Here is a 27,619-nt window from a genome sequence, read left to right on the forward strand (position 1 = left end):
TGGGGTCACCAAGGTCTCGAGCTCGTCCAGTCAGGGGAAATCAACACTGACAAGAGGTTGAGGATTAAAGAGTCAACTATGGCAGTACCGAAATATGGAGATAAAGCATCGTTGTACCAAATCAAGCAAGCACTCTTGGGCACAGGATTGCCGTCGTGCGCGGTTCAATGACGAAGGCGTGATGCAACGCCCCCACTCCTGGAGATCCCGCAGTTTCGTTGATGTTACAAGCACAGCGTATCAAACTCCAACACTGGACGTGTAAAATGTCCCATTGACTATGATGTGAAAACATGGCTATGATTCCTCGCCTACTGTGAAACACGTAGGACCACTTCAGAACTCTTCTCCTTGGTCTGGACGCCCAATATGACTGGCTTCCTCATGGATTCTCGCAGACCATGGCCCAGGTCTCGTGCGTCTGGTCCAGCCCCCATGGGGCAAAATCCAGAGACTGCTTCTCGATATCCTCGAACCCGTGCTTTAGGTACAAGGCATGCGCCACGGCCGACGACTCCAGGAAGACTGGCAGACCCAGCTCCCGCGCACTCTTGAGCATATCCTGGATCAACATGCCCCCGGCTCCCCGGCGCTCATGCTTCGGGTCGGTCTGAAGGAGATGCAGGTCTACAAGACAGAATAGTTTTTGGTGGTCAGCATCTAAAGCTACGTCCGACAAGAAAACAGCCGATATCGTGTGTGTTTGACTCACAGACACAAGGCTTGCCCGCCATGATCCGGCCCCTCATCTTGGCCAGCCCGCCAAACAACGCCTCGCACGCCTCGACGTTGCATCCCGGGCCCCAGGTCCGAGGGGTCGGCGCGGCCGCCGCCTCCGGGTAGACGTGCCACTTGGCCATGGCGATCACCTGCTCCTGACCGCCCTCATTGCCGCCTGCCGGAGAAATGTCCGTGTCAACCACTTTGGTCCAGCGCGTGGTCGCGTCGGTGCGCAGCTGCTCGGCCAGCTCGGCGGCGCGCCCCGGCCCGGCGGCGGCGGGCATCGGGCCCGGAAACAGGTACGGCGTGAAAGGGTTGTTGGCATAGGCGTCATGCTCGATCTTAGCGAGCCGGTCCGCGTCGGCGGCGGTCGCGGCGTGGACTTGGAGGGGCATCTTGTCAAAAACAGTGTGGCTACTCGAATGGTTGTGGCCTAGTCACCCGGACATGGCTCTCCTCATGCCTGTGGCCCGCTTGGGGCCAATGTAGGTATTATATCTGTTCTACTCGGGATGGCAGTGTGTAGGGCGCCGTGCGTGGTCCCTGGTGACCTGGTCGTCGCCCACATCGGCCTTTCCGGCCAGGGTCCAGCCCAGCGATGATCCGCTCGTATGGCAACTCCATACTTTGCCGACATATGGCACAACCCATGTCTGGCATGTTTGGGAATCTCTGCCGTGAGACGTTTGATAGTGATAAGTCCCGGCGTGACTCATTCGGCCGCGTGGAGGTTCCCGAGGTGCCCGGACTGGACGGAGGAGGAATGCCATCGTAGGAAGAGCTTCCTGTTGTGGAGGCGGGGTATCTGTCCGCACCGGGTGGGGGCCAGGAACTGCCTGCCCGCCCTATTCTATAGCCTCTGCCCGTACAAGATGAGGGAGTATACAGAGTACAAGCACATACTTTAGGCATGCAGTCAGCAGGTGCGCCTTACGCCGCCACGTTCCCGGCTGTTAGCGGCTAGTGTTGCGCGATCGAAGCCGCGGCCGAGAATGCTCAACCCCCTCGTCGCGTGTGGGTAGACAGAGGCACCAGGCGGATACCGTAGCATGGGGCACTGCCGCCCCGAGCTTTGTGGCTGACAGCTTAGAGGATTACACGGCCAGGGTTGTTGGCCCATCCCGGACTTGTTTGCAGAGCACACACCCACCATGAACTACACCATCCCGAGCCCGACGTCGCCGGCGCGGGGCCGGGGCCTGCTCGCCGCCCGGGCCGTCCGTCCCGGCGACATCATTGCCGTGTTCGACGGAGCCGGGACCCCGGCCATTGCCATCCCGGACTCGAACCACCTCGCCCACACCTGCAGCTACTGCCTCGCCACGCCCGCCGACAACAACGACACCACCACAACAACACCGCCCGTCAAGCTGCGTGCCTGCACCGGCTGCCGGGTCGTCGCCTATTGCAGCCCGGCATGCCAGAAGCGCGACTGGCAGCTCGTCCACAAGCTCGAGTGCAAGGTCTTCCAGCGCGTCCGCGCCTCGACCTCGGCCTCTGGGCATGTCGCTCTCCCGACGCCGGTGCGGGCTCTCGTGCAGATCCTCCTCCTCCGCTCCGATGCGGATCGGAATGCCCTCGTGGGTAAGCTCGAGAGCCATGTCGACGACTTTAGGCGGCTGCCACCTGGTAATGTCAACGACAGTAACAGGTCCAGTGCCGAGGCTGTGAGCTGGCAGGACATGGAGCTCCAGGCCATGGCTGCGCTGCACTACCTTGGCCGCGCGGTGGGCGAGAGGGAGAAGAATGAGGCACTGGAGGTGCTCTGCAAGGTGTGTGGCCATGTCTTCTGCAGCGCCCACAAAACACCCGTCTAATGAACGTAAACAACAAACAGCTGCAAGTCAACTCCTTCAACCGCCTCGACGCAGACATCGGGCAGACGGGCCTGTTCCTGCACCCGCAGCTGGCCATGGTCAACCACTCGTGCTTGCCCAGCGCGTACGTGCAGTTCTCCGGCCGCGTTGCCGTGCTGCGTGCGTACCAGGCCATCAACGAGGGTGACGAGGTCGAGATATCATACATCGGTAGGTTTAACCCCCTCGATGCTTCGCACCAAAATCGCCAACGCACAGTATACTAGTCACTAACAAACATATGTATTACCACCGCCGTCGGCAGACCAAGCTCTGCCTCTCTCCCAGCGACAAGCAAGCCTCAAGGCTCGGTACCATTTCACGTGTGCCTGTCCTCGCTGCGCCGAAGACCTCGACGTGTATCAGGCCTGCCAGCGTTATCCTCACTTACAGCTCAACGACCTAAGCCTGGCGACCGACCTTTCTGAGCTCATCCGCCAACAGACCTCGCCGCCGCTCAGCAAGACCAAGGACTTCTCCAAGGCCATAGCCCAGGTCCAAGCGTCCTTTACTTCCCTTCCCACGCCGCCTCGCAGCAGCTCGGGCGCTACCACAACAGCAGACGCAGGCTCGACCGAGGACCTCCGCCGTCGCTGGTCCCTCTGCCAACCACTTCTTCTCGCCGACACCACCCACTCAACTCCCTTCGCCATACATCCCGTTCCAGAAATCCTCACAGACGCCGTGATCCACTTCTCAAGCCGCGCCAACTACGCCGCCGGCCTGGCGCTATCATCCCTTCTCGCGACACAAGTCGAACCTGTCCGCAACCCGTTCCCAGAATCACCCGGCCGGGTCAAGGGGCTGCTCACACTGGCCAAGCTCCTCGCCAACGCGGCCGCGCCAGCAGCAGCAGCAGCAGCAGCAGAAGAAGAATGGTCATCATCACCATCGGCATCGGCATCCCCACGACAAAAGCCACAGTCGAAAGCGCTGCAGGCGGCAGAGAAGGCTATCCTCGCCGTGCTGCGCACCATGGACGTCCCGACGACATGCGAGGTGCTACTACTGCTCGTCCTGCGCTCCGCCTCGTCGTCGACGGCATCCCCTTCCCCAAGGCCGGCCACGAGTAGTGATGCCCAGCACCAGAACAACAACAACCACCACCACCACCGCATGCTGATCCAGCCCTACCACCACGAAGCCCAGGATATCCTCCAGGACATCCGCGCCCTCCCCGGCCGGCACGCCGAGCAGGACCTCGTGCGCAAGCTCTTGGACCAGCGCGGTCGTCCTGGTCCCGGTCTCGGCAGCAGCAGCAGCAGGACGCAGGAGGAGAAGCTGTTCCTCGAAATGGTCATCGTGAAGCCCCTGAGAGAGATCGCCGGGCTCGCGCGGAGCGTCATGGATGCCGAGTTCGGCGGTGCTGCTGTGCAGTAGTGAATTTTGTGTGTGTGGGGCGTCCCAACGCAGTTCGCGTCCACGTGGTTGAAGGATTGCTCTTTTTGGAACGAGTGCGTGCTCTAAAGCAAAGGTTCGAGTCACGCGAGGAAAAATTCTCAAGAGGCCACTTTCACGGTGAAGCTGGCACAGACGAATACAGTCACGCTTCTCTATCTCTTGCCCTCCGGATATGGGATGATCTGGAAAACCGTATGCAGTCTATTGTGGTCTATGGCTAACAGAATGACTGCGGCATTCCTGGCGTGGAAGGCCAACACATAAGAGGCATCACAGCCTTCACTGTTTTGAGCGCCGTGCTCGGCCGGCAGAATACTCGCAAGTAAGACAATTTATGCCCCGTGTTGCAAGCAACACATGTATGTCATGGACACTGTTTCCGTAGTAAAGCAGTACAACCATGAAAATGTTCATTGCAGCTTTCTAACGTGTATCCACTCGGGCGGCGTGTGACGTAACCTAAAGCAGAAATGATTGAACCTTGCATCAAGGAATGTGAGCCCAAAGACAGCTAAAGAGAAGAAGCGTCTGGGCGGTGTTCGCGCAGTCAGGATGTGTATCAAAAGGGCAACCCAGAAAGAACGCCGTTATTCAAGTGTAGAGAACGCCCCCAGAAACAATAGCCCACAAGACCCATGGGTGGCTGGCCCGAACGCCATCGTGGCGAGTGCGGAAGGAAGGAAAGCATTGCAAATGCAGAAACGGCATGAAACAGACAGCCACAACGCCTGAAGGCAGTGTTCTCCTGTGGCGCAACAGGAATCTTTGGAATCCTACCAGAAATCAAATGCACAACGCCTACCCAGAATTGTTCCTGTCAATGGAATCGAGCATTAGTGAAAAGCAAAAAGATAATGGCGCCTGATCCTCGCCACAAAAAGTCAGTATGGCCGGGTAGCGCAGATATGTATAGGTGGGAGCAGGCTTGACGAGGAACTCGTAGATCAGATCTCAACGTCTGGTTGTCGTGATTGCAGTGGACGTAGACTTGGCACGCCCCCCAGTCGACAGTGCGATGTTCGAGAACTTCAGAATCTCAAGCGTGGATTCACAAGCCAAGCTTGATTGACCTAAAGATGGCGGCGTCCAGGTTGTAGTGCTTAGTCGCTGGGGTTGGTCGAGCTCGTCGAACGTATAGTCTCCGAAAGATGTCCTGGAATGTGCTTGCATATCTGACGAGCAGATCGCATTCCCTACTGGGTTGCAGTCGACCATATACCTTGATTTGAACTGGTGAAAAGGCGAAAAGAATCCGTCTTTTCCCATCCTTCGGCACTTGTGTGCCCTTTTCATTTATCAAGTCAATCACCGAAAGTCCAGCTGGAATGGCTTGAATCGTCCGCCGACAGTGGCACATCGTGGACACTTCCGCCGCGCGCCTTGCTCCTCCATAAGGATATTGACGCAGTCTCGGCAGATGCCACAGATGCACTCGGTGCAGGCATAAGACTCTTTCAACCTCGATGTACGCTGGCATGCAGCACAGTATATGTGGACATCCTGGGATGAGTAGCTGGGCGATGAGTCGGAGAGCCCAGAAGCTCCTATATGGAAAGTATCGCCGGTTTCCCCGCTTTCAACTGATGGGAATGGGTCGGCAAGCTCTTGTGCAAACGATGGCGGCGTAAGTGCTTGCTGCTGCAGAGGCGAGGCTTGGTATCCGTGGAAATGCTGCTGCGTAAATGGGGGGAGTGAGGCTCGGTTGACTGAAACGGGCGAGCGTGGGATCTAGAGACGAGGTATCAGTAAAACAATTAAGCCGAGGAAGGTAGATTTAGTGGACTCACAGGTGTGCGATCCTCATCGATATCCTCAGTAGCGGATGCGGCGGCATCGATCAGGTCTTCCCATCGCTTCCCAAAATTGGTGGACGGTTCGACAGACTGCGCCTTTCTGTCCAGAAAGTCGTCGTCTCGTATGCGGCGAAACCAATCCGCAGCGGTGCCACGGGATCTCTGCTTCTTGTGGCTGCGCTTGCTTATCGACTGCTTCCGGGGTCGGCTCACGCCCATCGACCTCTGCAGCGGTGGCAGGGTCGAAGAACGACCCGGAGGCGAATTGGAGAGGATTGAGGGAAGTAGATCTCTGCGGCTGGGACCGTTGAGGCGGGAGTATGGGTCGCTCGTGGGGTCATGAATTGGAGGCAATTCGATTGTGGATCGGGGGATTCTTGGGCCTTCGACGTCTGAGTGCCAGCCCTATTTCAGATGTAAGTCAGCAGCTTGATAAGTCGCAATTATGGCAAATGATGTGGCATACGGCATCAGAGTCCCAATCATGCTCGATCTTGTGTTGCTGCCCGAGCTGTGCAAGAGCTGCTGCGGCACTGGCGGCTGGGAGCAAAGAGGCGCTAACATAATCGTCCAAGTGTCGCGGTGTGCCGGGGGCGCTCGAACCGTCTCGCATGTAGCCGTGGCGGTCATGATGATATAGCTTGTTTGCATCGAGGCTCTTGGGAGTTCTGTTCTGCTGTTGGTGCTGGTTGGGCGTGCCTTGGTTCTGTGGCTTTTCTGACGGTGGCGTATTGATCATCAACAAGAAGCTTTCCTCGGTCGCTGGGAGCTTCGCTATGTAATGCTCAGGGTGTGCTCGCCGGATGTGCTCCTGCATGGAACGATATCTCTTTTCCTGTTTGGAACAGTCAACACCCGCCGCTCCATGTATTAGGACTCAAATAGTCATGGAAGCTTTGGCCGCATGCATGCCGTTGAGGCTGACATGTGAGGCACAGCACGGTCGCAAGCGCCTCCAGAGAGTGGACTGGCAACCTCAGCAGCTCCAAAAGTGGACGTGGCTGCTAGCGGGACAGGACAGCGGCAACTTACGCCAATGCATCTCTTGCGACAACTAGAATGATCCTGATTATACAGCGGACAGACGACCTCATTGTTGGCATCGGTGATGGAGAAGCTCGACGTGAGCGACGACCGAGGCGGCATCGTGAAGCGACCCCCACTCTGGAAGGTCTCAATCAGAGGGGCTCAGGGACGGGCCGTATCGATTTCGACGATAAGACGAAAAAGTGATGGAACCGCGACGAGTCTGACCAGAAAGGTCTTTGAAGCTGTCGGCCGTGACAATGCAAGGTATATCTATGACGGGGCAGAAGGCCACGGGGTGCCTCGAGGCTGGCTGCCTTGCAACGGGGAGGATTGAAACGAGAGAAGAGGGAGAAGGTTGGAGAGGGCGCCAGAAGTCAGAAAAAGGTAGTATGTAGTAACAGTTGGTCAGGCGAGCCACCCTCTCCGGCGGGCGAAAAGTGAGCCAGGCTAAGGATGATTGAATCTCTTGCGAAGGCCTGGCTAGCTCGAGCGCTACGCTTTCGCACGCCCTGTCCTGGCCCGGCGGAAGATTGAATCTAAATTTTCCTCGGCTGTGGAAGAAATGATGGAATGCCCTGGGGCGAGCCGGATAGCAATGCTCAGAGGGCCAGAGCTCCCAGAGGTGCTAGCCGTGGGGTTGAGAGCACAGCTTCTAGGTGGTGGGATGGACGAGCTCTGCCAGGTGGCCTGGAAGCTGGAGCTCAAGCTCTCATTTGGACCAAAGACGGCGATTGGGAAGCTCCAGGCTCGTTGAAGAAAGCGGAACAGGGAGGAAGATGATAGCAAAGGCCTGGCTGGAAGCAGGGAGACTGGCGCAGTTCGTCATTTGTCTCTGGCCAGGTCGGGCGGGCGGCCAAGCACCGAGAGCAGCAGCTGCCCAGAGAGCTAGGAGCTCCCCATGCGAAAGAGCAGAGCTTCTCCTCCTGCGGCAGCTGGGGCGCGAGAGCCGAGAGCACCCACCCACATGGGCAGCGCAGGCAAGGGGACGAGAGGCACCGGATCGAGAGGGGGCGAGGCAGGTGAGGCTGGTGATTGGCTCTTCGGGCATGCTCGAGTCGAGCCTGGCGTAACGCAGGTCAGGGCTGCTTGTGAGCACGCTGACTCTTGTCGAATCGAGCATGTACGGGACTGGGCTGGCTGGGATGCGGGGTCGGTGGTTGCGGGTGGGCTGCGTTCTGCTGAACTCGACTGGCCTTCCCAACGAGCACCCGACAAAAGAGCTGCAGCACCTGCCCTGCCCTGGTGGATCTCCTGGCACATGGCATGGACGGGGCCTCGACGACGTCCCAGGATGCTGCCCGTGTTTGACGCCAGGCTCGTCGTCTCCAGTCAGGCTCGTCGCCTGCTCTCAGCTTTGCCTGGACATGTATGTGCTCGCACCTCCCTAGAACGTCTGCAAGCCGTTGCAGCCCCCGTCTCGCAAAGCCTCCTCACCTGCACATTCTCGACATTACCCTCATGCCCGTCAAGTCATGCGCTCTTCGTAGCAAAGCGCGCCGCCCAGCTCAACCAAGGATGCGCCTCAAGTTCATGCGAGCCATGCTTGTCAACAGGGGGGCCTGCCTCCTTAGCAAGCCTGGTGGGTAAGGGCAGGCTCCGCTTTAAGGCGGGCCACCAAGCCTTTGCCTCGTTGCGGGCCCAAGTCTTCGTCAGTCTTGCGGGTTTTCGCCACTTGCGAGACTGGTCATTGGTCAGGATGGGTCATCAGGCGGAACCCTTTCGATGCCAGGTCCTCTCGTCCCCGCGAAGGCACACAAATCCCAGATCTCACCTGGGAAGGATTCAGCTCAGCTTCGACAGAGCGCAACCACATGCTACGTTACGGGACAGCGCACGAACGTGGCCGATGTGGAAGGGCGCTTCAGAATTTCGGATCGTCTCCTCACCGCAATCATCTCGAGCTCCTGGCTGGCGCCTCGCCCGGACACCGCCAGCTTCGAGACGCCCATGCGCAGTCACATGCACAGAACCTCAAACTTGGTGGTGCGAGACCCCGATTCAAGCTCGCCAGGCTAAGAGGGGCCCAAGCGGGCCGGATCCATCTTGCGACAGACCTTGGCGAGCGAAGGGTCGCGCTTGGTGGCCTTCTAGACCCCTTCTCTGCCTGCAGGTACTTTTTCCCCCCGTGCAGACACCCTCATCGCTTGTCGATGTGTTACACTCGAGGGGCATGCGCGCATCCAAAAAGTACTTCGAGGCGTTGCAGCTTCCGGCAGCTGAATTGGGATGTGCATCTGCCGGTCTTTCATTCCTCGATAGATTGGCAAAGAATGGGGACAGGGTCCTGGTCACTGATTAGGAAAGCTGAAAACGAGACGACGGTCAGGAGGAACTCAAGCAGCCAACCCAACGACGCCTTGCTAGCGCAGAACAAGCTCAGGCGACAGCTAGATGGTAGACATCGGCTCGAGCTCAAGATGGCCCATTTTGAGTCGGATGCACGTTGGCATGAGGTAGCATCACAAGTACCAATGAATGTGGACTTCATGTTGGTGCCCTGCCGAGCAATCAGGTCTTGTGCTGGAAACGCCCCAAAAGGAAAGAAAAAAAAATTTGGCCATGTGGCCAGGGGCGAGCAACGACTGAGCCCTTTCGATTGGTTAAACCACGCTGTAGTATGGCGAGCTTGGACCGGACATTATTGTCCTTTCACAGGCCTCGGCTAGATGTGATTGAACCCAGGCCAGGACTGACTCGGATCAAGCTTGAGAGTCAGGTCCCCTTCCATTCTGCTGTCAGCTTAAACCGTGGTGTCTGAAGAGGCGGAAGATTGCTACAAGCATTGGTAGCTCTTCAGGTTTGTCTTGACGAATCCTTGCCACTCCTTCGGTACTAAAGGTCATCAGCTTTGCAACGAGAGGCTTGAGGAAGTGTGAGAAAAGAGCAGGAAAACGAGAAGAAAAAGAAAAAAAAAGAAGAAAAGATGCATGGCCAGACCCTGGTGATATGGTGAAGATTGTGGAGCCCTGGATGCCTCAAGGTGTGGAAGGTGCATCGTGCAACCACTCACTGTGGTACACCCAAACCGACGCTTCGGTACAGTGCCCAGAGCATCTGATCACAAGCGATTGGTACGACTCTAGTGACTCATTGCCTGGGTTTGCCTCTTATCCCGCGGCTGACAGACAAGTCTTAAAAGTCATCACACGGCGTACTGCTTACCTAGTGTACGTATTCTTTGCAGTGTTACTGAATGGTGCCCACGCAGTGCCTTACATTTAGCACCTGGCCGTGCAGTCCAGCTTGTCAGCCAACTGCCGATGACTCGGACCGTGCTCCCGGACCCAGACTCAGGAAGATGCGCGACAGCACTATCCAATGGGGACGCCTTCACCAACTCAAGAAGTGTGCCTGTTCCGAAAGCCCGGCACAGGTCCCGTAGTGTCGCCAATTTTGTCGATCCCTCTGCCTTAGATAACGTTTCGCCGAGATCGAGCTTGATTATGGACACTCGCCTTGCCAGCTGGAAGCCGGTCTTTGCGCTCGGTGCATAATTGCTTCTCCAAGACTAGCCAGCGTAAGCTTCCGGTTGGGGATGCTTCACGATGCGAACTCGGACAGAGAGGCATCGGTTGCCCTAATATATGCGGGAAAGCATCTTACATGCGACCAAAGACGACCCACAGCGAAGCACAGCACAGCGACTGGGATTCGACAATACATGGGACGATCCGCTCGCGTCCACGTGCCCTGGTTGATTGACAGTTCAAAGCGCTCGTTCGCATGAACATTATCGACATGGATGCTGCCAATAGAGCAGCCGCCGTCGTGCGTGCCAGCAGGGCCAGACTACGGCCTGATCTTGTGCTACGTCAGGCCAGAACCATCGAGACATGACATTCCCCCCCAGAAATCGCTCCAGGTTATGCCCCGCTATACCAAATCATGGAGAGACATGCGTGGAGGCTGGACAAGCCAAGACGCCCCGTTCGAGTAGCCGTCAGCTTTCTCCTTTGCCTTTCTGCGCTTTCCCTGCCCTGACAGCTGGGCTGTTCTCGCGCAAGGCCGTAGCCGAATTACCGGTTCCGAGGTGGGCAAGCTTCAGGCAGGTGGCTGGCCCTGGAAAGCATGGTGCATGCCCGCAGACCATTGGCGGTCTAGGGCTCCATAGCGTGACGACACCTTAAAGGGGCGGCGCTATAGCGATCAACCACCTGCAGCCTTCGGCTCCAGCTTCCCTGTTCGCGCCGGCGCCGTGGCCACCACATCCAAACGCTGTGGTTGGCTTCCGGCCGCCGAAGCAAGTCGATCGGGTCTGGGGGTTCATCTCAATCCTCCCAAAGAAGCATGAGACAATGTTGCGTCTTGCCACGATGAGGTCAATGTGCCCTGCACCACGGTAAAAGCAGCAAATAAGCGGGCTGCATTTGCTGCCTCCTCGCCCAGCCATCTCCTCCAAGCATCAGAAAAGGTTCTGCAGACGTCCTTTGCTTCCTTATAATTACCGTCCCGCTCGCGCAGCCATCATCTCCGGGTGGCCACTCGCGTGTTTGGCCTGCTGTTGATGCAATCCTCGAACGACACTGATCCCGGATCTGCCCATTCCCCATCTCAAGCTTCGCCATTCTCTTCGAGCTCGACGTCCCGTGTTCAGCTGGTGCCGCGGCCGTTGGTCTCGGCTGAGTCGCCTGCATGCCAGTCGCGCCTTCCATCCCGCTGAGTTGACGATAAAAGGCACCTGCCGTCCCATGTCTGCCGCCCCGGCCGGACTCGTCAAATCCAGCTCGTCCCACGATCAATTGAACAGATCACGTCTGTTTCGACACCATCGCCGAAGTCTGTACCGACGACTGACCTAACCCGGCAGGCGGCACTACGATCCAGAGACTGTCCAGCTCTCACGGCCGACAATGATCAGCTGAGGTCTCACATTGGCGCAGTCGACAGCGTCCACCCCTGGAACACTGCTGCATAGCAAAGTCCTTCCACCGCGATAACAGCACAGCCAGATTGGACAATGGCCTTGACCGTGAAGCAACTCAATTCAGACGCCTCTTTCCTTCTCTTGTTCGAACCGCTCCTGCCATTGGCTGCCCAGGACACGGTCTCACCACGACCATTCACCGTCCTGTTAGATCCTTGGCTTACAGGCCCGTCAGAGATCTTCCACAAAGCCATATCCGTCACCACTCAGAAGCAAGCACCATGTATCGCCTCATTGTTGGAGCTACCCGAGCCCGATCTCGTCATAATCAGTCAACATAAGAGCGATCACTGCAACGAGGCTACCCTGCGCCAGCTGCCGGCTCACAACACAAAGACCCTGATCCTTGCAGAGCCCAACTCGGCCCGGCTGATCCGGAGCTGGAAGCACTTTGACAACAGCAAGGTTAGGACAATCCCTCGATGGCAAGATCCCCGCATCACCGGCAAGCAGGCCGTTCTACGCATACCAGTTCCTGCTATCGCCGCTGGCGGACACAGGGGTGAGGTGACTGTCGCTTTCATCCCGCAGAAGCATGACATCGCAGGCCTTCACGCCGCGATAGGCATAACGTATCGACCCCCATCGACACACAATCTCACCATTCAGCCTCGCCCCAGCTCGCATGTTGTGACGCCGCCGACAACTCCAGGAGCGCTCAAGACTACATTCATTGACTCGCGAGGCTCCTTGACCGTCACGAACCAGTTATTGTTGCCTCCGTCACCTCCAGCGTCCTCGCACTCGCTCAGGTCGTACCGATCAGCATCCAGCATTAACCCTTTACCAACTTCGCCAACTTCACCAACTTCAACACATTCAGCAGGCGACTCGTCCGTCTTACGATCACGGCCAGTATCGGCTCTGTATTCCACCCAGGTGCTGAACATTCCTTCAAAGGCCAACGCTCGTCAATCAATCGCCACGATTCCGAGCACCGCCTCCCACTGTCACCCAGTATCTCTCATATTTTCGCCCCATGGCATATCGTACTCAGCATTGGAGCCATACGCCACATCGCATCTCGTGACTGAAGCTGCACTACCGCTTACAGCTCTTTTGCATTGCATGAACTTGGTTGACAATCCATGGTGGATGGGTGGCAACATCAACTCTGGTGCACCTGGTGGAGCTGTGATTGCTGCGAAACTAGGGGCACGGGTGTGGATTGGCGCTCATGATGGGGACAAAGAGGTCAAGGGCCTTGCGACCGGAATGTTGAAGACGAGAAGTTTTGGCCTTAGCGAACTGCGTCAGGTTGTCGCTCAGGCCGCTCGCCCGGGCGTGCCTCACACGGCGACACCGCCACAATCGCCTACGCGCGTTGATGGAACGAATTCGCAAATGCCCGGCGAAGACCAGTCCGACACGGAGTGTGGTACTGAAATCATGCAGCTGAGTAGTGGCGATGAGGTTCTTGTGTCTGGAGACGGACAAATGCTGTGGGGTCCTGATATAATCGACCATGGCAGGGAACATCTCAACCAAGGGCGTAATCAAAGCTCACACCAAAGCTCACACCATCCATCGAGCGATGCTGGCAAACCTGGGAGAAGTACTGCCGGCCACGAGTCTGCGTTCAAGACAGCTACCTCTTTAGGGAAAGGAGCTCGCTTGAAAGCCCGCGCATCCATGTCATTCCTCACACAGAGGCTTAAAATGTAGACCAGGCACTCGGCTCTGGGTCTGCGACGGTATTTGGTTCATATTTCGTCCACAAGGCCCCCGGTCAAGGACAGACCTTGGCATACGAATCCACGACCAAATTCTTGTACTTCTCTTGTCATTTTCCCACTCCATTTCCTTGTTTCGAGCGGATATGTATGATTCAAGCACAATGATACTTTTTCTGGACTGCAACTTCGCAGTCCGCGGCTTGTACAACTCTAGAGTATTCTCATACTCGTATAATAATCAAATAATGACGTTCGATTGAGCACGCTGGCTCTTGCCAAGTGTAGATGTTTCCTTTCATCGCAAGCGACAGGGTGGCCGTTGCTGTCTGTTGATTCCCCCTTCCGTGGACAATGGATCACAGTCGTCTACTGGTGCTCTGTCACAGCCTTCATATTCACAACACACACCACCGGCAGATTTTCGTCGTATCGTATAATATGTAGCGAATAGTCTGCCACGGGCACGACCCTCACATGGTCCTAAAGCTATTTGGTCTCCAAAAATCAAGCATATCCTGATACTCCATTCTGTCATTCGAGAACCAGCCCTCTGCTGCATTGTTATAGGCCGACTCGTCGAAGACGGCGCGCAAATCTGAGTGACCCATGATGTCTTCGTCTTGCATAGCGTTGACGCCGTCCTCGGGTGAGTGGCTGTGAATATGGTAATGCAAGCTATTGGGCGCGCTCCTCCGGTTCTCGTCGCTTCCATACGCGGGTCGACCTGCGTTGTACTGCTGCAGCTGTGTGTCATCACAAATTTCTCGTGAAAGAGTATCGATTGTGTCGCGCTGACAATGACGTGGCAAGGATGGCAAACATGCCATATGAGTCAACCCGGAGCTCGGGATCTGGGGCAATGGTACGACATCACTTGCTGCCTCCTGGCTTTGTGCTATTGCATGGTGGCCATCGCAACATGGTCTGGGGCTTGGAGAGTGGCGATGGTGCTGTGAGTGAGGATGCCCTCCCGAGCAGCTACTCAATAAGGGGGGTGTCTGTTGAGATGGATCTACGGTCCCATAGAGTGATTCCCCTGTGTCTCTGTACTGGCAGTCTAAATCCAGCTCATGTATCGCCTCCTTCCCCCTATCTCCGTCTTGTTGTTCGTGCTGATCTCCAGCGGGTGAAGCTTGCTGAAGGCTCAGATGTGCGCACAACTCTTTCGATCGTTCAACAGGATTTACACAGGATTTATCTGAGCTCCGGCCCGCATCACCCAGCTTGACACAGTCTTGTTGATTGATATGATGAGTAACGTAGTGCATGGGAGGCTTTGTCTCGGTGTGTTGCGTCGTGATCATATCCTGTGTCCGACTCTGCTCGGCAGACGGAGACGGACCTGGAAATGGGCTGCAGGCGACTCCAGAGACATGAACATTGGTAGATTGTAATGGTGCTTCACCGGTCGCTAGAGTCGTTCGTGAACAGGAAGTGGGCCGGGCTCCTTCACTCCTCAGACCTTCGAGTCGACGTGCATATACATCAGTTTCATCTGGATGAGACTCCGCAGAGCACACCATGCCGTCTGCAATGATGTCAATGCCAGTGTTACGAAACACACCCGTGGCGAAGAGCGTCTCCCTGTACATATCAAACATTTCGTCTCCATATGATGCAGCAGTATGCTCCGTTGTGCTGAGACTACTCGACCTCACCCTGTGTAGACTCATTAACGATCTTGAAGCTCCAGTCTTTTGAGTCGCTGGTTCCTCAAGAGGCTGGGCGTAATTGATGTCTTCGAGTTCAATGGGGTGGCTCTGTTCTTGGATGTGTCTGTGAACCATTTTCTCCTTTTCGTGATCAAATGGGAATATCCCGGACATTCCCGGTTTTGGAAACAGGTCTGCTTGGGCATCCACTACTGAGGTCTTTTCATTCGATACGATATTAGTTGTGGGCTCATTCAGCTGTATCGGGAAAAAAGACGAGGCTTCGGCTCTTTCACGTTCCAGTCTTCTGTTGTGTCTTGTTGTATTCTTAGACGGCCTGATTGTAGTTGTGATCCCGACATTCGGGAACACAAGATCAGATGCTAAGCAGGCGTCAGTGACAAACATTTTGTAGTGATCTCGCACGATGCATACATACTGGACTGGACATCTGAATTTCGACGATTTCCAAAAAGTCCGGGACCAAGTTGCAGCGGTAGCTAAAGTCTGATAAGTATTCTGCATGTGCAGCATGACCAGGCAGAGGCACCTACTGATATTCTTCCTGTCGAAATCACTGCCGAGATGCCTTTATTCGATATCCCGTTGCCCTTATAAGACAGGACGGGTCTGCGTTTCCTCGGAACAGCCTCCTCGATGTCTGGCTGTGCTGTGTTCCGGGATTCCAAACCTCCATGGGCTTTCGCAGAGTGCTTGAGAGCTTTCCGCTGCTTCTTGGGTTCGTACTTGTCAGGTCGGGTTTTCCATCTTGGCCTCCTTTCGAACTGTTCTTGTTTCGAGCGGCAAAGGTCGCCATTTGCGTTAGGGATGCTGGCATCAGAGGAATTGCTCCGCTGGCGCTGCTTGGGGTGAAGATTTGCCATCGATGGGTCAACAGGAGCTGTCGGAATATAGCATTCAAGCCACTCTGGATGCTGTCGTGTCCGAGAAGCCGGTCGCAGAGCTGGAACTGGGCTGTGGCATGTCGAGCCGGAGCTGTCCAGCGTCGCAGCCAGCCAGGCAATGATATCCTTATTTTCTCTTTGAGTCCTCTCAGAAGTCGGCATAGTTTCACGCCAGCAGAAGGTCCGATATTTCCACTGCGGGTGTTACAGCCGACGGAAGGCGAGGTGATGCCGCAGAGTCTCTACCAAAGGCAAGCAATTCGAGGTAAAAGAGCCGGCCGTGTAGCACCAGCAGAGATGGCCGAGACCCAAGAAAACCCGTAGGGTTGGCCACGCCTTTCAAGCTGTGAGGAGTGGATAAGTGCATGAGCTTTTGCATGAGGCAGCTGGTGAATGGTGCAAGTTGTCCAACAGCACTCACTTCACGTTTGCCAGAGGCCCAGGAAGGCGCAACCAGGCCACCACGGCTGCCATTTGAACACCACTTGGGCACTTGCACGTCCTCATGGGGTCCAAGTGTCCTCTGCGAGTCAAGTATGACGAGGCTCAATCTTCATCTCATTTGGCAGCTTGAACGCTCTTTCACTTCCAGCTCACGTCGACATGCGGCCTCTAGTTCGTGCAAGAACAGCCTCACGCCAAGGTCTGCTTCCTCCTGCTCGGCCCACCTAGGGATCTTGGTCACTTCAAGCACGCGCAGTCTCTTCCTTGTCCAGCATTCGCCACCTGGCTTGCAATCTTGGAGTATCTTAGGCATGGCCGCCAGTTGAAAGTTCGAACCACAGCAGAGTACTGCCCAAAGTAGCAAGCCAACTAATTACGACTTCAGCTGCAGCTTGACAGCCAGGGAGCATGCGGCTCAACGACCCCTGCACCTCTCGCTTATATGACAAGTATTATTGCTCCCATCCCTGGCGCCTCGAATATGGAGCCCTGTCACTTGAGGTGCGTTACAGGCTGCGGTCTTGGACAACCTGTGCCTGTGCAGCGCCTTTGCTATCCCTTGTGGGTGTAATCAGGAATAGCCCCAGCACGTGCGACCGCCCGCATGTGGTGATCCCCCAAGCTCGAGCATCCCAACCACGGAGGCGCTGGAACCATGTTTCCATTTCTGTTTCTATTTCTGTTTCTTGCTAAACCGAGGACAGGACCATGGTCACGGGAACGAGTCGTTTCGATGCTGATCTGTGACCACCTGGCAGGCGACTGCCAAGGAGTTTCATCCGGCGTGGACTGGCCGGACACGTCGAACTTTGGACGCTGGTGGTGCAGAGGACGCCAGGTTAGGCCCACCCGAGCAAGCATACACTACGCAGCGTGCCCAGACTGGATGGCCAAAATCGGAGGTTCCAATTATGGCATGGCTGCCAAGCTTCGAGAATAGCCCGAAACAGAGGGCGATCCAGGGGAGCAATCGCAAACACCAGCAGCTCCGAAAGCAGCACCGGGCCAAGGTGACCTGTGCGTCAGACCCTGGTTCCGACGCCGAGCTTGGCAACCTCAACCACGCGCAAAGTCTCGAGATGCGACTCTTGCTGTCCCAGGTGAAAATCGCGCCCCCTCGTTCTTGCACCGCATGATCGCCAACACGCCATTTCCTCGCCCGCGGGATACGACGCAGGTGCCGACTCGGCAGCCTCGCCATGTCCGGCGCCTCCACCGCTGGTCGCTCGCGCTTCGCGGTCCACGCAACACGGCCGCTGGTTCGCCACAGCGCGTATCAACATGCTCCTGCCATGGGGCCAGGACGTGTGGGCAGACGCAGCTGAGCCGGCTGGCCGACTGACAGATTGACGCAGTCCGCTGTCCTGGCGCCGATCTGAGACGCGACCCTCTTCACGTATTCGCAGACGACGCTTGCAAGGCAGTATTACCCTCACAGCACTACACGACTCCAAGGCTCACAAATGACAGATCTGCTTTTGTGTGGTTTGCACTTGACATGCCAGGCTGGAAGACCCGGGCCGTTAGCCGTCATGAAACTCGTTCTTTTGCAGGTTCACCAGGCACACATAGCTGCTGCCGTCCCAGAGTTTCGCACCAGCACCAGAACCAGCATCTTGAAGCACGTCAACTGCTGGACCTCGACTGCCAGCGCTACGGCATGGTCTGCGAGGCGCGGCCATGAGCAAAGTGGCTCCCACTACCTCTGCGAAAGAGGCCGAGATTTTGCGTGAACCATATCACGGCGGCTCTGTCGAGCTACACAGCGAACGCGGCCACTAGGAGAACATGGACAACGAAAACCTGTGGACAAGTGGTCAGAGAAATCAAGCTTCAAGCGTCCCACATGCACGGCGCCTGACTCCACGAAGGTTCCTGCGACGGGCCCGCCCACATGCTTCCGCGTTGCAGTCTGATCATGAAAGTTCCCCACCAATGCGCGCGTGGGCCGCCAGACCAGAAACGCATGCTGCACATCAGATAGAAAACTTGCCGACGGCCATGACCAGGGCGTGTTCAGACGTCCGGAAAACGGGCGACGAGTGCCGTTGAATCACTTGGTATGAAACAAGACTGCACGAATCACGAGCTTCCTTGGACCTGTGTCGACAGGGTCGAAGACACGAATAGTATGGTTCTAGCTTCCAGATGCAACATCAAACTGCATCAACAGCTCACACGCGCGCTCCACAACTCACAACTTCGACTGCTATGTATAGCAGGCATGCGGCTCAAGCCGAATGACAGGCCACTTCTGCTGATTATGCCCTGACCCCGGGGAGGCCATGTGTTCCAGCTGTCTCAAGTTGTCTCCTGAAGTCATCACCCTGGCGCCGATTCGGTTATGCTTGCACCACTTCGCGCGAGCAAGACTGTATGGACAGACCGCATACTCTCGCGCATCTTTGTTCTACAGCTTGATTCCATCAGATCGAGTTTGCCAGGGATCTCACCGGTCGTCAAAACAGAGTTTCGTAGTAGCCGAACATTGCTGCCGAGGACGATTACGCGTCAACTGTCCGTGCATGGTCCGGGTATGAGGGCCTCCTGGCTGCTTGCAGCTGCGAGCGCTTGAGAGACAGACTTGTAAGGCTATGTGGTCACTCTATAAACGGACCAAATAGATTAAGCATGGTTGCCGTTGTCCTTCGTCCAGTCCTTCCAGTGCATACCCGCAGTCGACAAGAATTGGCGAGCGGGAGAGTGGAACTGCATCCATTACGGCACTAGGCTGTGACGCCAAAGAAGACCCCTGAAAGGGCTTCAGGACAAGGGCCTGTCATGCCCAAGATAGCATGGGGAAAAGCTTGAGTGGGTTGTGGAGACCTGGCGACATGCGTGCCACGCATGGATACCTGCATCTTTGGGCTCTGCATGGACAGGAGGCGCCCAGGATGAAATCTTTGTCAGCTGCGAGTTGCAGACGTCTTCAAAGACTCCTTGTCAATGGAGCAGGTTTCCCATCCTGCAACACTAGGGACGGAGAACATGTCGGTCATCCTTGCAGGTGGTGCAGCAAGCCGTCGAGCTGCCATGGATATAAAGCAGAAAGAAACGGGTTTCAGCGGGCCGGCCCTGCTGATGAACAGCTTCATCATCACCCGCCTTTCCCGTTACGGTCCAACCGCGAGCTTGCACCAGCGCGCCAAGAAAGTGTCTATGTTGGCAGCAGGACGAGTCTCAGGGGCACCACACATCTGGAGGGTCAAAGCTTGCGAGGCAGCAAGCATTGGTTGACCCCTCAATCCCATTACGCTCGGATCAATGGGGCTACATCGGCCACCCGACCCAGGCTGTGTGGAACGGACCATGAGGTCGTTTGGGTAGTCCTTGTCGACGATGTTGCGGATCGTTTCTGAAGTCAAGCAGGGCCCCTGGCACCATTGAGTGGCACCCACCTCGACGTCACCCCGTCCGTTAGTACTTTGATCCGCACTTCGGCTTGTCCCTCGTTGATCCCAAGCTGGCCAGCGGTTATATAACTCGGCTAATGTGCATTGGTTCTGGGACCACTCCAGTACCTGTTCTCAGTATCCCACGCCTTTTACGCCCGGCTTGCTCGCCGCTTCTCATCGACAGTATACAACCAGTCGGCTTCGTTCCACCGCTGCAGATTCATTCCCAGTCAGCCACCTCGGCAGCTTCGTTCGGCCATCACAACCTTATCCCCACAATTTTGACTACTGGTCATTGAGGCAGAAGGCACAGTAAGTCATGGTGTGCTCAGGGCCTATACCATAGTCCGGCTGGCTATAGACCAGGAACAGGCCATTTCAAAGAAAGTTTGTCTAACGCAGTGAGAGCAGTCATCAACATCTCTGTCAACTATCACACCCCCCCCCAACCAAAATGTCTAAGCTGTTCATTGGGTGAGCACCTCGCAAGACATACTTTATGTTCGCAGATTCTGACCATTTCACAGTGGCCTTGCATGGCACACGGAGGAGTATACACTGCGACAAAAGTTCGAGGAGTTTGGCATAGTTGACGAAGCTGTAGGTGCAAGATGATCGTCGTATGACGTTGCCCGTTCAGACCTCGTGACTAACACAGTCGTCGGCACACAGGTGGTCGTCAAGGACCGTGACACGGGCCGAAGCCGGGGCTTTGGGTTTGTTCGTTATGGCTCTGAGGAGGATGCACAGAAAGCGATTGCCGCCATGAACAACGTCGAGTGAGTGGGAGCAATGCCGGCCGTGCTGGTCGATGCCTAACAACCGAGTGCTAACAGTGCCGCACAGGTTTGACGGACGGACGATTCGTGTTGACAAGGCCTCGGACACGGGGCCAAAAGGCGGGTACGGTGGAGGCCGGGTCGGACCTGCTGGCTTTGGTGTCGCGGGTGGTTACGCCCCGTCACAGATGCCTTATGCTGGAGGCCAACCCGCCATGTACGGCATGGCCCCGAATCCAGCAATGTATGCCCCAGCATATGGACGAGGCGGCTATCCGTCCCAGGGCGCATATGGCGCGCCCCCAGCGCAGGGTGCGTAGCCGATGACAATCGAGAGTCCCATAGCAAAGCTGACAAATTTCTCAACAGGATACTCGATGCCTGGGGCCTACGGCTACCCTGACCAGAGCAGCCAAATGTCTCCTCAAGGACCACCTCGGTACTAGAGCAGATCAGGCGAGCCATCTCCATTCGGCGCCCTCTCTTGGATGTGCATTGCTTTCTTGCTGCATGCTTCTGGTTCATCCTCGATTCTCCCTTACAGGCCCCGGCGAATGATACCCATGTGCTGCGAGTTCGAATCTGCACGACTTCTCACCCGTACGATACGTGGCGGCAAGAATACGCAACTGCCGAACACGAGTCTCTTTTCTCTGGACAATTTCGCACACTCAACGAGTCCCAGACTCGCTCATTGAGACGTGTCGCACTTTCTTTTTCAGCGGCACGCTCTTCTTCGATATTGGCACAACAATCTCTTTTCTTCATTGATCTCGGAAGACGAAAAGATTTTCGATCTCCAATACCACAACCGCATCCCCGCGCGAGCCATTCTTTTTTTTTTCGTCGCGTAGGAGCGGCATGGCCCAACAGCAGGGGACAATATGCACGGGCACAGCGCCAGAAAGGCCGTTGACACATTTCCACAGAGAGGATGGCCGGATAAGCTGGTGCACGCTTTGGCACGACTTTTCAGCGTCGTTCAGATTAGAGCCCTGCACTCAGATAGCTTGCTTGTCGTCCCTGGAAGATGGGGCACGAGCAGAAATGAAAAACAGTAAAATTCCCGACACGTCGCTGCCAGGCACGAAGTGAGCTGCATGTGCATGCAACTATGACCCAGGTTCACAGAGTCTATGAATAGTCTATTCAGCCCCTGCTAGTATGAGGTTGGCACTAGAGTTCCTCTCGTAGAGCATGCGGCACCAAGTGAAGACGGCCCAGAGTGCGAGGCAGTGAGTTGGGTCTACTTCTCTGTCTCCTCCTGCTCGACCACACTACTCCGCCGACGGAAGTGATTCTTGCCCACGCCATGGTTCTCCTCCTGCACGGGGGACACCACCGCTGCGCTTGCGCCGCCGCCGCCGCTGCCTCTGTCGATCCTCCTGACGCGATCACACAGGTCCGTGATGTGCGCGTCGCCGCTGTCCGGCGGGGCCAGCGCGTCCAGCGCCGTCTCCAGGTTGAGCAGGTACTCCCTGTTGGTCCCGCTGGGGCCGCTGCTGTGGTAGATGTGCTCCGCCAGGGCCTGGGGATCCTGGGCGCCGGTGAACTGCGGGTTCGTGGGCGTGCCTATGTACACTAGCGTCTTGACCGTTGGCGGGAGGTTTTGTTGTTGTTGTTGTTGTTGTTGCTGTTGTTGTCGTCCCTGTCCATCATGAGTGGTGGCAGCAGGAGGAGCGGGCTGGAAATCCGTGTAGTGGATCGTGTAGCCGTTGATCTCGCGGATGTCGAGATAGTCCTTGACCTCTGCGACCTTGTCGGCGCGGATGCGGTACGCGACACCCCAGACACGGTCGGGCGCCGAGTCGTGGTGTTGGACGTCGTCGGCCAGGGTGGCCCAGAAGTCCCGCTCGATCAGGGTGACGACCCGGCCGGGAGCCTCGGGGGTGCCTCTGTGGTCCTCGCTGGTTTTGTTTTTCTTGGAGGTGAGTATTGGGTATTACAAGACTACCGAAATATTTCCATTCTTGAGGAAGGGAGAGTGGGAGAGAGAAAGAGGCGACCAGGCCTAGCTGTTTTGTGTCTCACCTGGCCTGGTTGTGTGAACGGAGGATTAGCTTGGATCGGCGTGGCCAGGCAAGAGGGTTTACTGGATCAGAGACTCACTTGCCAGAACCGCCGAACATAGCCGGTCACGTATCCGGGGACCCTGCGGTCTTGACAGCGTCAGCCTTGTCCGCTGCAGGAGAGCAGTGCTAGGTCTTAGAAGATGGGGTCGGTAACGAACCAAAGTGAGGCGGGGGTTTCCAGATGAGGCTGCCATAGCCAAAGAGCCAGAACTCGTCGGCGGCCGAGTCGCCGTTGACGTCGTGGGTCATGGTCCTGGGTATAGTGCGTATGTATGACTATGACTTGGAGGGTGGTGGCCTGGTCGGTCTCGTAAGGTGGCGTTGCAGAAGAGTGGCTGGCCATCGGGCCCGGCACGGAACGGAAGGAAAGGAAGGCGTGGCAGAGGGCAGGGGCGGCACGGCAGCGGCAGCGGCTACGGCGGGGGTCCACAGGCGGTGGCTCCCCTCCGGCGGCAGGGGCCGAGCATCGGGGCTGGACGGCCACAGCACAGCGCAGCCCAGTGAGTGGCAGGACTTGGTGGGGCATTCTGGAAGGGCCAGATTCTTCAGGGTCCTCCGGCAAGGCTGTTTCGTCGGGGACTGGGTCTACGGCCTGGCTACGCATACGCAGTACGTAGCGATGATTTCGTGGCGCAGTCTATTCGGTCGGCTGGGCTTGAATGGCGCTGGTGCCGTCCATGGTTCTGGAGCGGCTGACTTGCATACCGTGGCTATGGCGTCTCAGGCGCGGGCAGGTTTCTGATCACGAGATCACTTCGGTCTCCAGGAACGGCGGGCCGCGGGCGAGGCTCACCAGCAGCATCACCTCGGGACGACTGGCAGATAGATACCCAATGTAGCCCAGGGTTGACCCGTGGAACGCGACGGGCGGATGGCGGCGTGCCGGGCTGGCGGGGCAGAGACGTAACCAGTGGGGGCCAAACCCCTAAACTTGAGCGGCCAAATAGCCGTGCCGCCCCCACCACAGCTGCCATGGAAGCCCAGTGAGCTCTGGACGGCAGGCAGGTCGACACGCAGAGCTGCCCTGGCAGTCAGCCCCCGTCCCATCAGCTCCTCCTCCCCAGAACCAGCGCGCAACGTCTTTCTTCTTTGCTTCCCATTCCTCCTGCCTCTCGTCTCTCCATCTTCGCAGCTGCCCCAGACTCACCAACCATGGCATACAACAGACCCTACAACCCGGACGAGCTGCCCAGGTGAGTTTCGACATCTTGTCCGCCCCCCCCCCCCCGGCCCACGCGACCAACCACAGCCAGTACCCCGCCATACAGGCGGCCTCTGACAAAGTTCAGTCCCGTCACGGGGCTGCGGGCTTTGGCACCTGTCGCCTTTTTGCTCCTCCTGCAGATGGCTTGCTGACGGCTTCTTTCATAGGTTCGCGGAGCCTGACCAGGTTGGTTTCTGCCTTCGGGATCTGACAAAAGCATGCCCGTCGCAACTATCTAACCCCCGCTGCCTCGCGATATAGAAGGGCGGAAACGCGCCTCATCCTTCTCGATACGACTCCAAGCCTGCGCCCCCTCTACCAAGCGAACGTGACCGGCGAGACTCTGGCCGCCGCCACGATGATCGCTACAATTACGACTCTGGCCGCACTGGAAGTGGACGCGGCCCCATGTCACCACCTCCTGTCGCAACTGGCCCTCGGCCGACTCAGCATGGTCGCCCCCCGGCCACGAGCAGGCCACCGCCTTCGCCAGCGCCCGAGACTGGAGGCGACCCCACGATGTTGCCGCTATTCAGGGCTGTCGACAAGAATGGTTCGCCTGGGAACCCCCATGTACTTGGCCCGCCGTAGTGCACCTCACTGACACCACTGAGCAGGAACCGGCCAGCTTTCCGAGAAGGAACTCTCCGCCGCGCTCGTCAACGGCGACTGGACCCCATTCGACCCTCACACGATCCGCATGATGATCCGCATGTTCGACAGCGACCGGTCGGGCACCATTGGCTTCCAGGAGTTCTGCGGGCTGTGGTCGTTCCTCGCCGAGTGGCGCAAGCTCTTCGACCAGTTCGACACGGACCGCAGCGGCAGCATCAGCCTCGACGAGTTCACGCGCGCTCTGGTCAACTTTGGCTACCGGCTGTCGCCCAAGTTTATCGAGACGCTCTTTTACACGTACGACAAGAACCGCGCCAACGTGCTCAGCTTCGACCTGTTCGTCCAGGCCTGCATCAGCCTGAAGCGCATGACCGACGTGTTCAAGAAGTACGACGAGGATCGCGACGGCTACATCACGCTGAGCTTCGAGGACTTCCTGTTCGAGATTCTGAAGCAGCTCAAGTAGAGGCGTGCTGGTGGTTGTGCAAAGAGATTTCAGGCTGCCAAGGCACCACCGCTTTGGTCGCCGGGTAGCGGACTCAACCCAAGGTGCTAGACTCAATGTTGCGGCCATACGAGGTGACGATGGAAGGCACATCTCAGCCCAGCGGCCGCAATTGGAGCTTTATGCTATGGAGGGGCCTCTTCACCTGGCGAAGGATATGGCTCTGCTTGTCCCGGCATTGCGTGACGATAAGGCGGTGTTGCCGCAGACGCCAATGGCCCACGATAGATACCCAAAGCTCGCATGGAAACGAGCAATGATGACCACGCAGATGGATAATTGGTGATGCTGGTCAACCAGTCGAAGAAGACGTACGCGGTTGGATATGGTGCATTGTAGAATTGCACTGATGAGCCTTTAGTCATGATGCGCGTGAATCAATTGAACGATTACTGCCCTCTGCCAGCTGCGAGTTGAACAATAGGCGAGTTTTTGCCAAACGCAAAGGCTTTGGAATACGCAGAATACGAATGCCCTTTTTGACACATGGGCCCCCCCTCCATTTCCCGCTTGCTACTTACACCAAAGTAAAGCACTCAGGCGTGGTGTACAGCAATCACTCCGGCTCCTGATCCTTCCACTTCTGCCTCAACCCTTCGACGTCGAACCCGCACCGGGCGGCCTTGTCCACCACGGCCCTCGCCTTGCCCGTGACGGGCGCGTCAATCATGGCCCCGTCGAGCGTCCACGCGCCCCTGCCGGCCCGGCCGGCCTTTTCGTCCGCCACGACCACCCGGACCGCCCACTCGACCTCCTTCTCTCCCGGCGCGAACAGCCTCTGCACGGTGGCCACCTGGGACGGGTGTATGCACTGCTTCCCGTTGAACCCCAGGGCTTTACCGCCAGAGCACTCCTCCTCGAGCCTGGCCTCGCCCTCGGGCCCGCGGTACGACGTGCAAACGAGGTCGATCGCTGAGGGGAGGTTGTGCGCGCGCGCGCTCGTGACGATGGCGGACCGCGCGTACAGGAACTCGGACAGGGAAGGGGTGCGGGTCAGCGAGAGGTCCAGCGCGAAGTCCTCGGCCGCGAAGATCAGGCCCGACAGGTAGGGCGAGGACGCGCAGATCTGGGGCAGGTTGAGGATCGCCTGGGCCGACTCGATGAGGGCTATTATCTTGAGTGGTTGCTGCTGGCGGCGGGACGCCTCCTCTTCTTCTTCCTGTGATGTGGTGCTGCTGTTGCTGGTCGTCGTCGTTGTCGTGTTGTGTCGCTCCGGAGCTAGGTGCCGCAGGGCGTCTGTCACGAAGCTCAGGTCGCTGGCCGAGTTGACCTTTGGCACCACGATGGCGTCCAGGTGCGGCAGCGCCGCGAGCGCGGTGAGGTCGTCGAGAGCATAGGGCGTCGAGACGGCGTTGATCCGGATCGCGAGCTCGCCAATGTTTAGCGGCCGCTGTCCTGGAGACGAGGACGAGGAGAGGTTGGTGAGGTGCTCGCGCAGGGCCTGGCGGGCCGTGGGCTTTGCGGCCGGGGTGACGCTGTCCTCGAGGTCGTAGGTGATGTTGTCGGAGGTGAGGCCGAGGGACTTTTGCAGCATCCGTGGGGAGGAGGCCGGGACTGTGTGTCGTGTGCGGGACGTCGGGTGGTACTGGTTAGCTACTTTGCGAGTTCTCTTGAGAGTGGCCGTGGTTCCCCGGCGGTTGGGGTAGGATTACCGTAGAGGAGAGAGCGCCGGAGGATCGCGCTGGAGCGCGCCGAGAGTGCTGCTGCCATCTCTCTCTTTTGGAACCCTCGTCGGCGGGTCAGATATCTGTGACGGCTTTGGGAGACTGCGCACACAGGCGGAGATATGACGAGTCGTTGTCGTCTTTGTGAAAGCGCAAGTCCGCCCCCAACAGAGCAGAGCTATGGTGGGCCGGCGCCGGCGGACGACGGCGCTGCGGGGAAGACGACGGGCCTGCCCCACGGCAGCTGGGCAGGAGGAGCCGAGGCGCCGGTGCACGATCCCAGCGGCGCGGAAGCGCCCCCGGGGATCCCTGGAAGTTGTGCGGGGTATGCGCCGAGCTGCGAACCCTTGATAGGACCTATCTACATCGTCAACTCTTCTCATCTAGAGGCGCACACATGTTTGAACGGTGCAGACGCACACAAGCTACATGTGTTTGAGTATGACACACATCTGACGACACGTGCGGGCGCGATTGGGACCAGGGGGATCGCATGACCGGTATAGAACACATGCTCCCAATTCCGATCCGAGCTTTCCCTCGCGGTTTACACACTTGTGCGCACCAGTAACGACTGGTAACCTACGAATTGTGCTCTAGATCAGTACAAACTGGTAACGGAACTCAAGAAGAAGAAGAAGAAGAAAGGAAACCCCGAAATGGCAACCCCATATAGACCTGGTCTCTTTCTCAAAAACTTCCCTGACCTAATTTGAGAGAATGATCGCAGAGCGAGTATGGCAAGACTTGACATGCTCTTCCAGAAGACGAGTGAATCCAGCTGGACCTATTTCAGTGAAAGACCATGTGTCGGCTCATACAGTCAGCTTGGGCGTTTTCACTGCCTCATTGACACTCTGAGCATACGCGAGATGGCAACACACGGGAATATAGGTTGGGTGTCCTCGAGGTACAGTCAAGCAGGTGGCACCTTTTACGCTCCTAGTTGGAGTTGTCCTTTCTTACACGCCAGACTCTGGATCCA

The 27,619-nt window shown here is 57.2% G+C and overlaps 10 protein-coding genes across 10 annotated transcripts; 5 read left to right on the forward strand and 5 right to left on the reverse strand.

Annotated features, from left to right (window-relative positions):
* Positions 1–382: 382 nt before the first annotated feature.
* Positions 383–1,115, reverse strand: B0I36DRAFT_360622 (acetyltransferase; the record flags this gene model as incomplete). Its single annotated transcript, XM_046158345.1, has 2 exons — positions 383–627; positions 713–1,115. The coding sequence occupies 2 exons, from the start codon at positions 1,113–1,115 to the stop codon at positions 383–385; spliced, it is 648 nt and encodes a 215-aa protein (XP_046015315.1).
* A 756-nt stretch (positions 1,116–1,871) lies between these two features.
* Positions 1,872–3,956, forward strand: B0I36DRAFT_381975 (uncharacterized protein; the record flags this gene model as incomplete). The annotated part of the gene is made up of 3 exons (XM_046160888.1): positions 1,872–2,492; positions 2,558–2,747; positions 2,842–3,956. 3 exons carry the CDS (start codon positions 1,872–1,874, stop codon positions 3,954–3,956), a joined length of 1,926 nt encoding a protein of 641 aa, XP_046015316.1.
* A 1,039-nt stretch (positions 3,957–4,995) lies between these two features.
* B0I36DRAFT_89732 (RfeD protein) lies at positions 4,996–6,732 on the reverse strand. The gene is made up of 3 exons (XM_046163545.1): positions 6,237–6,732; positions 5,765–6,175; positions 4,996–5,705 (listed from the first exon to the last, which is right to left on the reverse strand). Exons 1-3 carry the CDS (start codon positions 6,585–6,587, stop codon positions 5,283–5,285), a joined length of 1,185 nt encoding a protein of 394 aa, XP_046015317.1. The 5' UTR covers positions 6,588–6,732; the 3' UTR covers positions 4,996–5,282.
* A 1,733-nt stretch (positions 6,733–8,465) lies between these two features.
* B0I36DRAFT_317894 (uncharacterized protein) lies at positions 8,466–9,678 on the forward strand. The gene has a single exon (XM_046153214.1). It carries the CDS (start codon positions 8,611–8,613, stop codon positions 9,463–9,465), a length of 855 nt encoding a protein of 284 aa, XP_046015318.1. The 5' UTR covers positions 8,466–8,610; the 3' UTR covers positions 9,466–9,678.
* Positions 9,679–11,756: 2,078 nt separating this feature from the next.
* Positions 11,757–13,388, forward strand: B0I36DRAFT_347037 (uncharacterized protein; the record flags this gene model as incomplete). Its single annotated transcript, XM_046156526.1, has 1 exon — positions 11,757–13,388. One exon carries the CDS (start codon positions 11,757–11,759, stop codon positions 13,386–13,388), a length of 1,632 nt encoding a protein of 543 aa, XP_046015319.1.
* Positions 13,389–13,869: 481 nt separating this feature from the next.
* Positions 13,870–15,459, reverse strand: B0I36DRAFT_347038 (uncharacterized protein; the record flags this gene model as incomplete). Its single annotated transcript, XM_046156527.1, has 1 exon — positions 13,870–15,459. One exon carries the CDS (start codon positions 15,457–15,459, stop codon positions 13,870–13,872), a length of 1,590 nt encoding a protein of 529 aa, XP_046015320.1.
* Positions 15,460–20,249: 4,790 nt separating this feature from the next.
* B0I36DRAFT_360626 (uncharacterized protein) lies at positions 20,250–21,020 on the forward strand (the record flags this gene model as incomplete). The annotated part of the gene is made up of 5 exons (XM_046158346.1): positions 20,250–20,269; positions 20,323–20,395; positions 20,468–20,574; positions 20,642–20,886; positions 20,944–21,020. 5 exons carry the CDS (start codon positions 20,250–20,252, stop codon positions 21,018–21,020), a joined length of 522 nt encoding a protein of 173 aa, XP_046015321.1.
* Positions 21,021–21,691: 671 nt separating this feature from the next.
* B0I36DRAFT_89763 (ChaC-like protein-domain-containing protein) lies at positions 21,692–22,990 on the reverse strand. Its single transcript, XM_046163546.1, has 4 exons — positions 22,805–22,990; positions 22,684–22,733; positions 22,606–22,610; positions 21,692–22,481 (listed from the first exon to the last, which is right to left on the reverse strand). The coding sequence occupies exons 1-4, from the start codon at positions 22,893–22,895 to the stop codon at positions 21,821–21,823; spliced, it is 807 nt and encodes a 268-aa protein (XP_046015322.1). The 5' UTR covers positions 22,896–22,990; the 3' UTR covers positions 21,692–21,820.
* Positions 22,991–23,644: 654 nt separating this feature from the next.
* B0I36DRAFT_317908 (uncharacterized protein) lies at positions 23,645–25,379 on the forward strand. The gene is made up of 4 exons (XM_046153215.1): positions 23,645–23,839; positions 24,018–24,036; positions 24,112–24,403; positions 24,468–25,379. The coding sequence occupies exons 1-4, from the start codon at positions 23,799–23,801 to the stop codon at positions 24,929–24,931; spliced, it is 816 nt and encodes a 271-aa protein (XP_046015323.1). The 5' UTR covers positions 23,645–23,798; the 3' UTR covers positions 24,932–25,379.
* On the reverse strand, positions 25,380–26,803 carry B0I36DRAFT_317912 (beta subunit of citrate lyase). Its single transcript, XM_046153216.1, has 2 exons — positions 26,623–26,803; positions 25,380–26,524 (listed from the first exon to the last, which is right to left on the reverse strand). The coding sequence occupies exons 1-2, from the start codon at positions 26,678–26,680 to the stop codon at positions 25,527–25,529; spliced, it is 1,056 nt and encodes a 351-aa protein (XP_046015324.1). The 5' UTR covers positions 26,681–26,803; the 3' UTR covers positions 25,380–25,526.
* Positions 26,804–27,619: the final 816 nt, after the last annotated feature.

This window comes from Microdochium trichocladiopsis (genome assembly GCF_020744255.1).
Source record: "Microdochium trichocladiopsis strain MPI-CAGE-CH-0230 chromosome Unknown B0I36scaffold_3, whole genome shotgun sequence".
NCBI lineage: Eukaryota > Fungi > Ascomycota > Sordariomycetes > Xylariales > Microdochiaceae > Microdochium > Microdochium trichocladiopsis.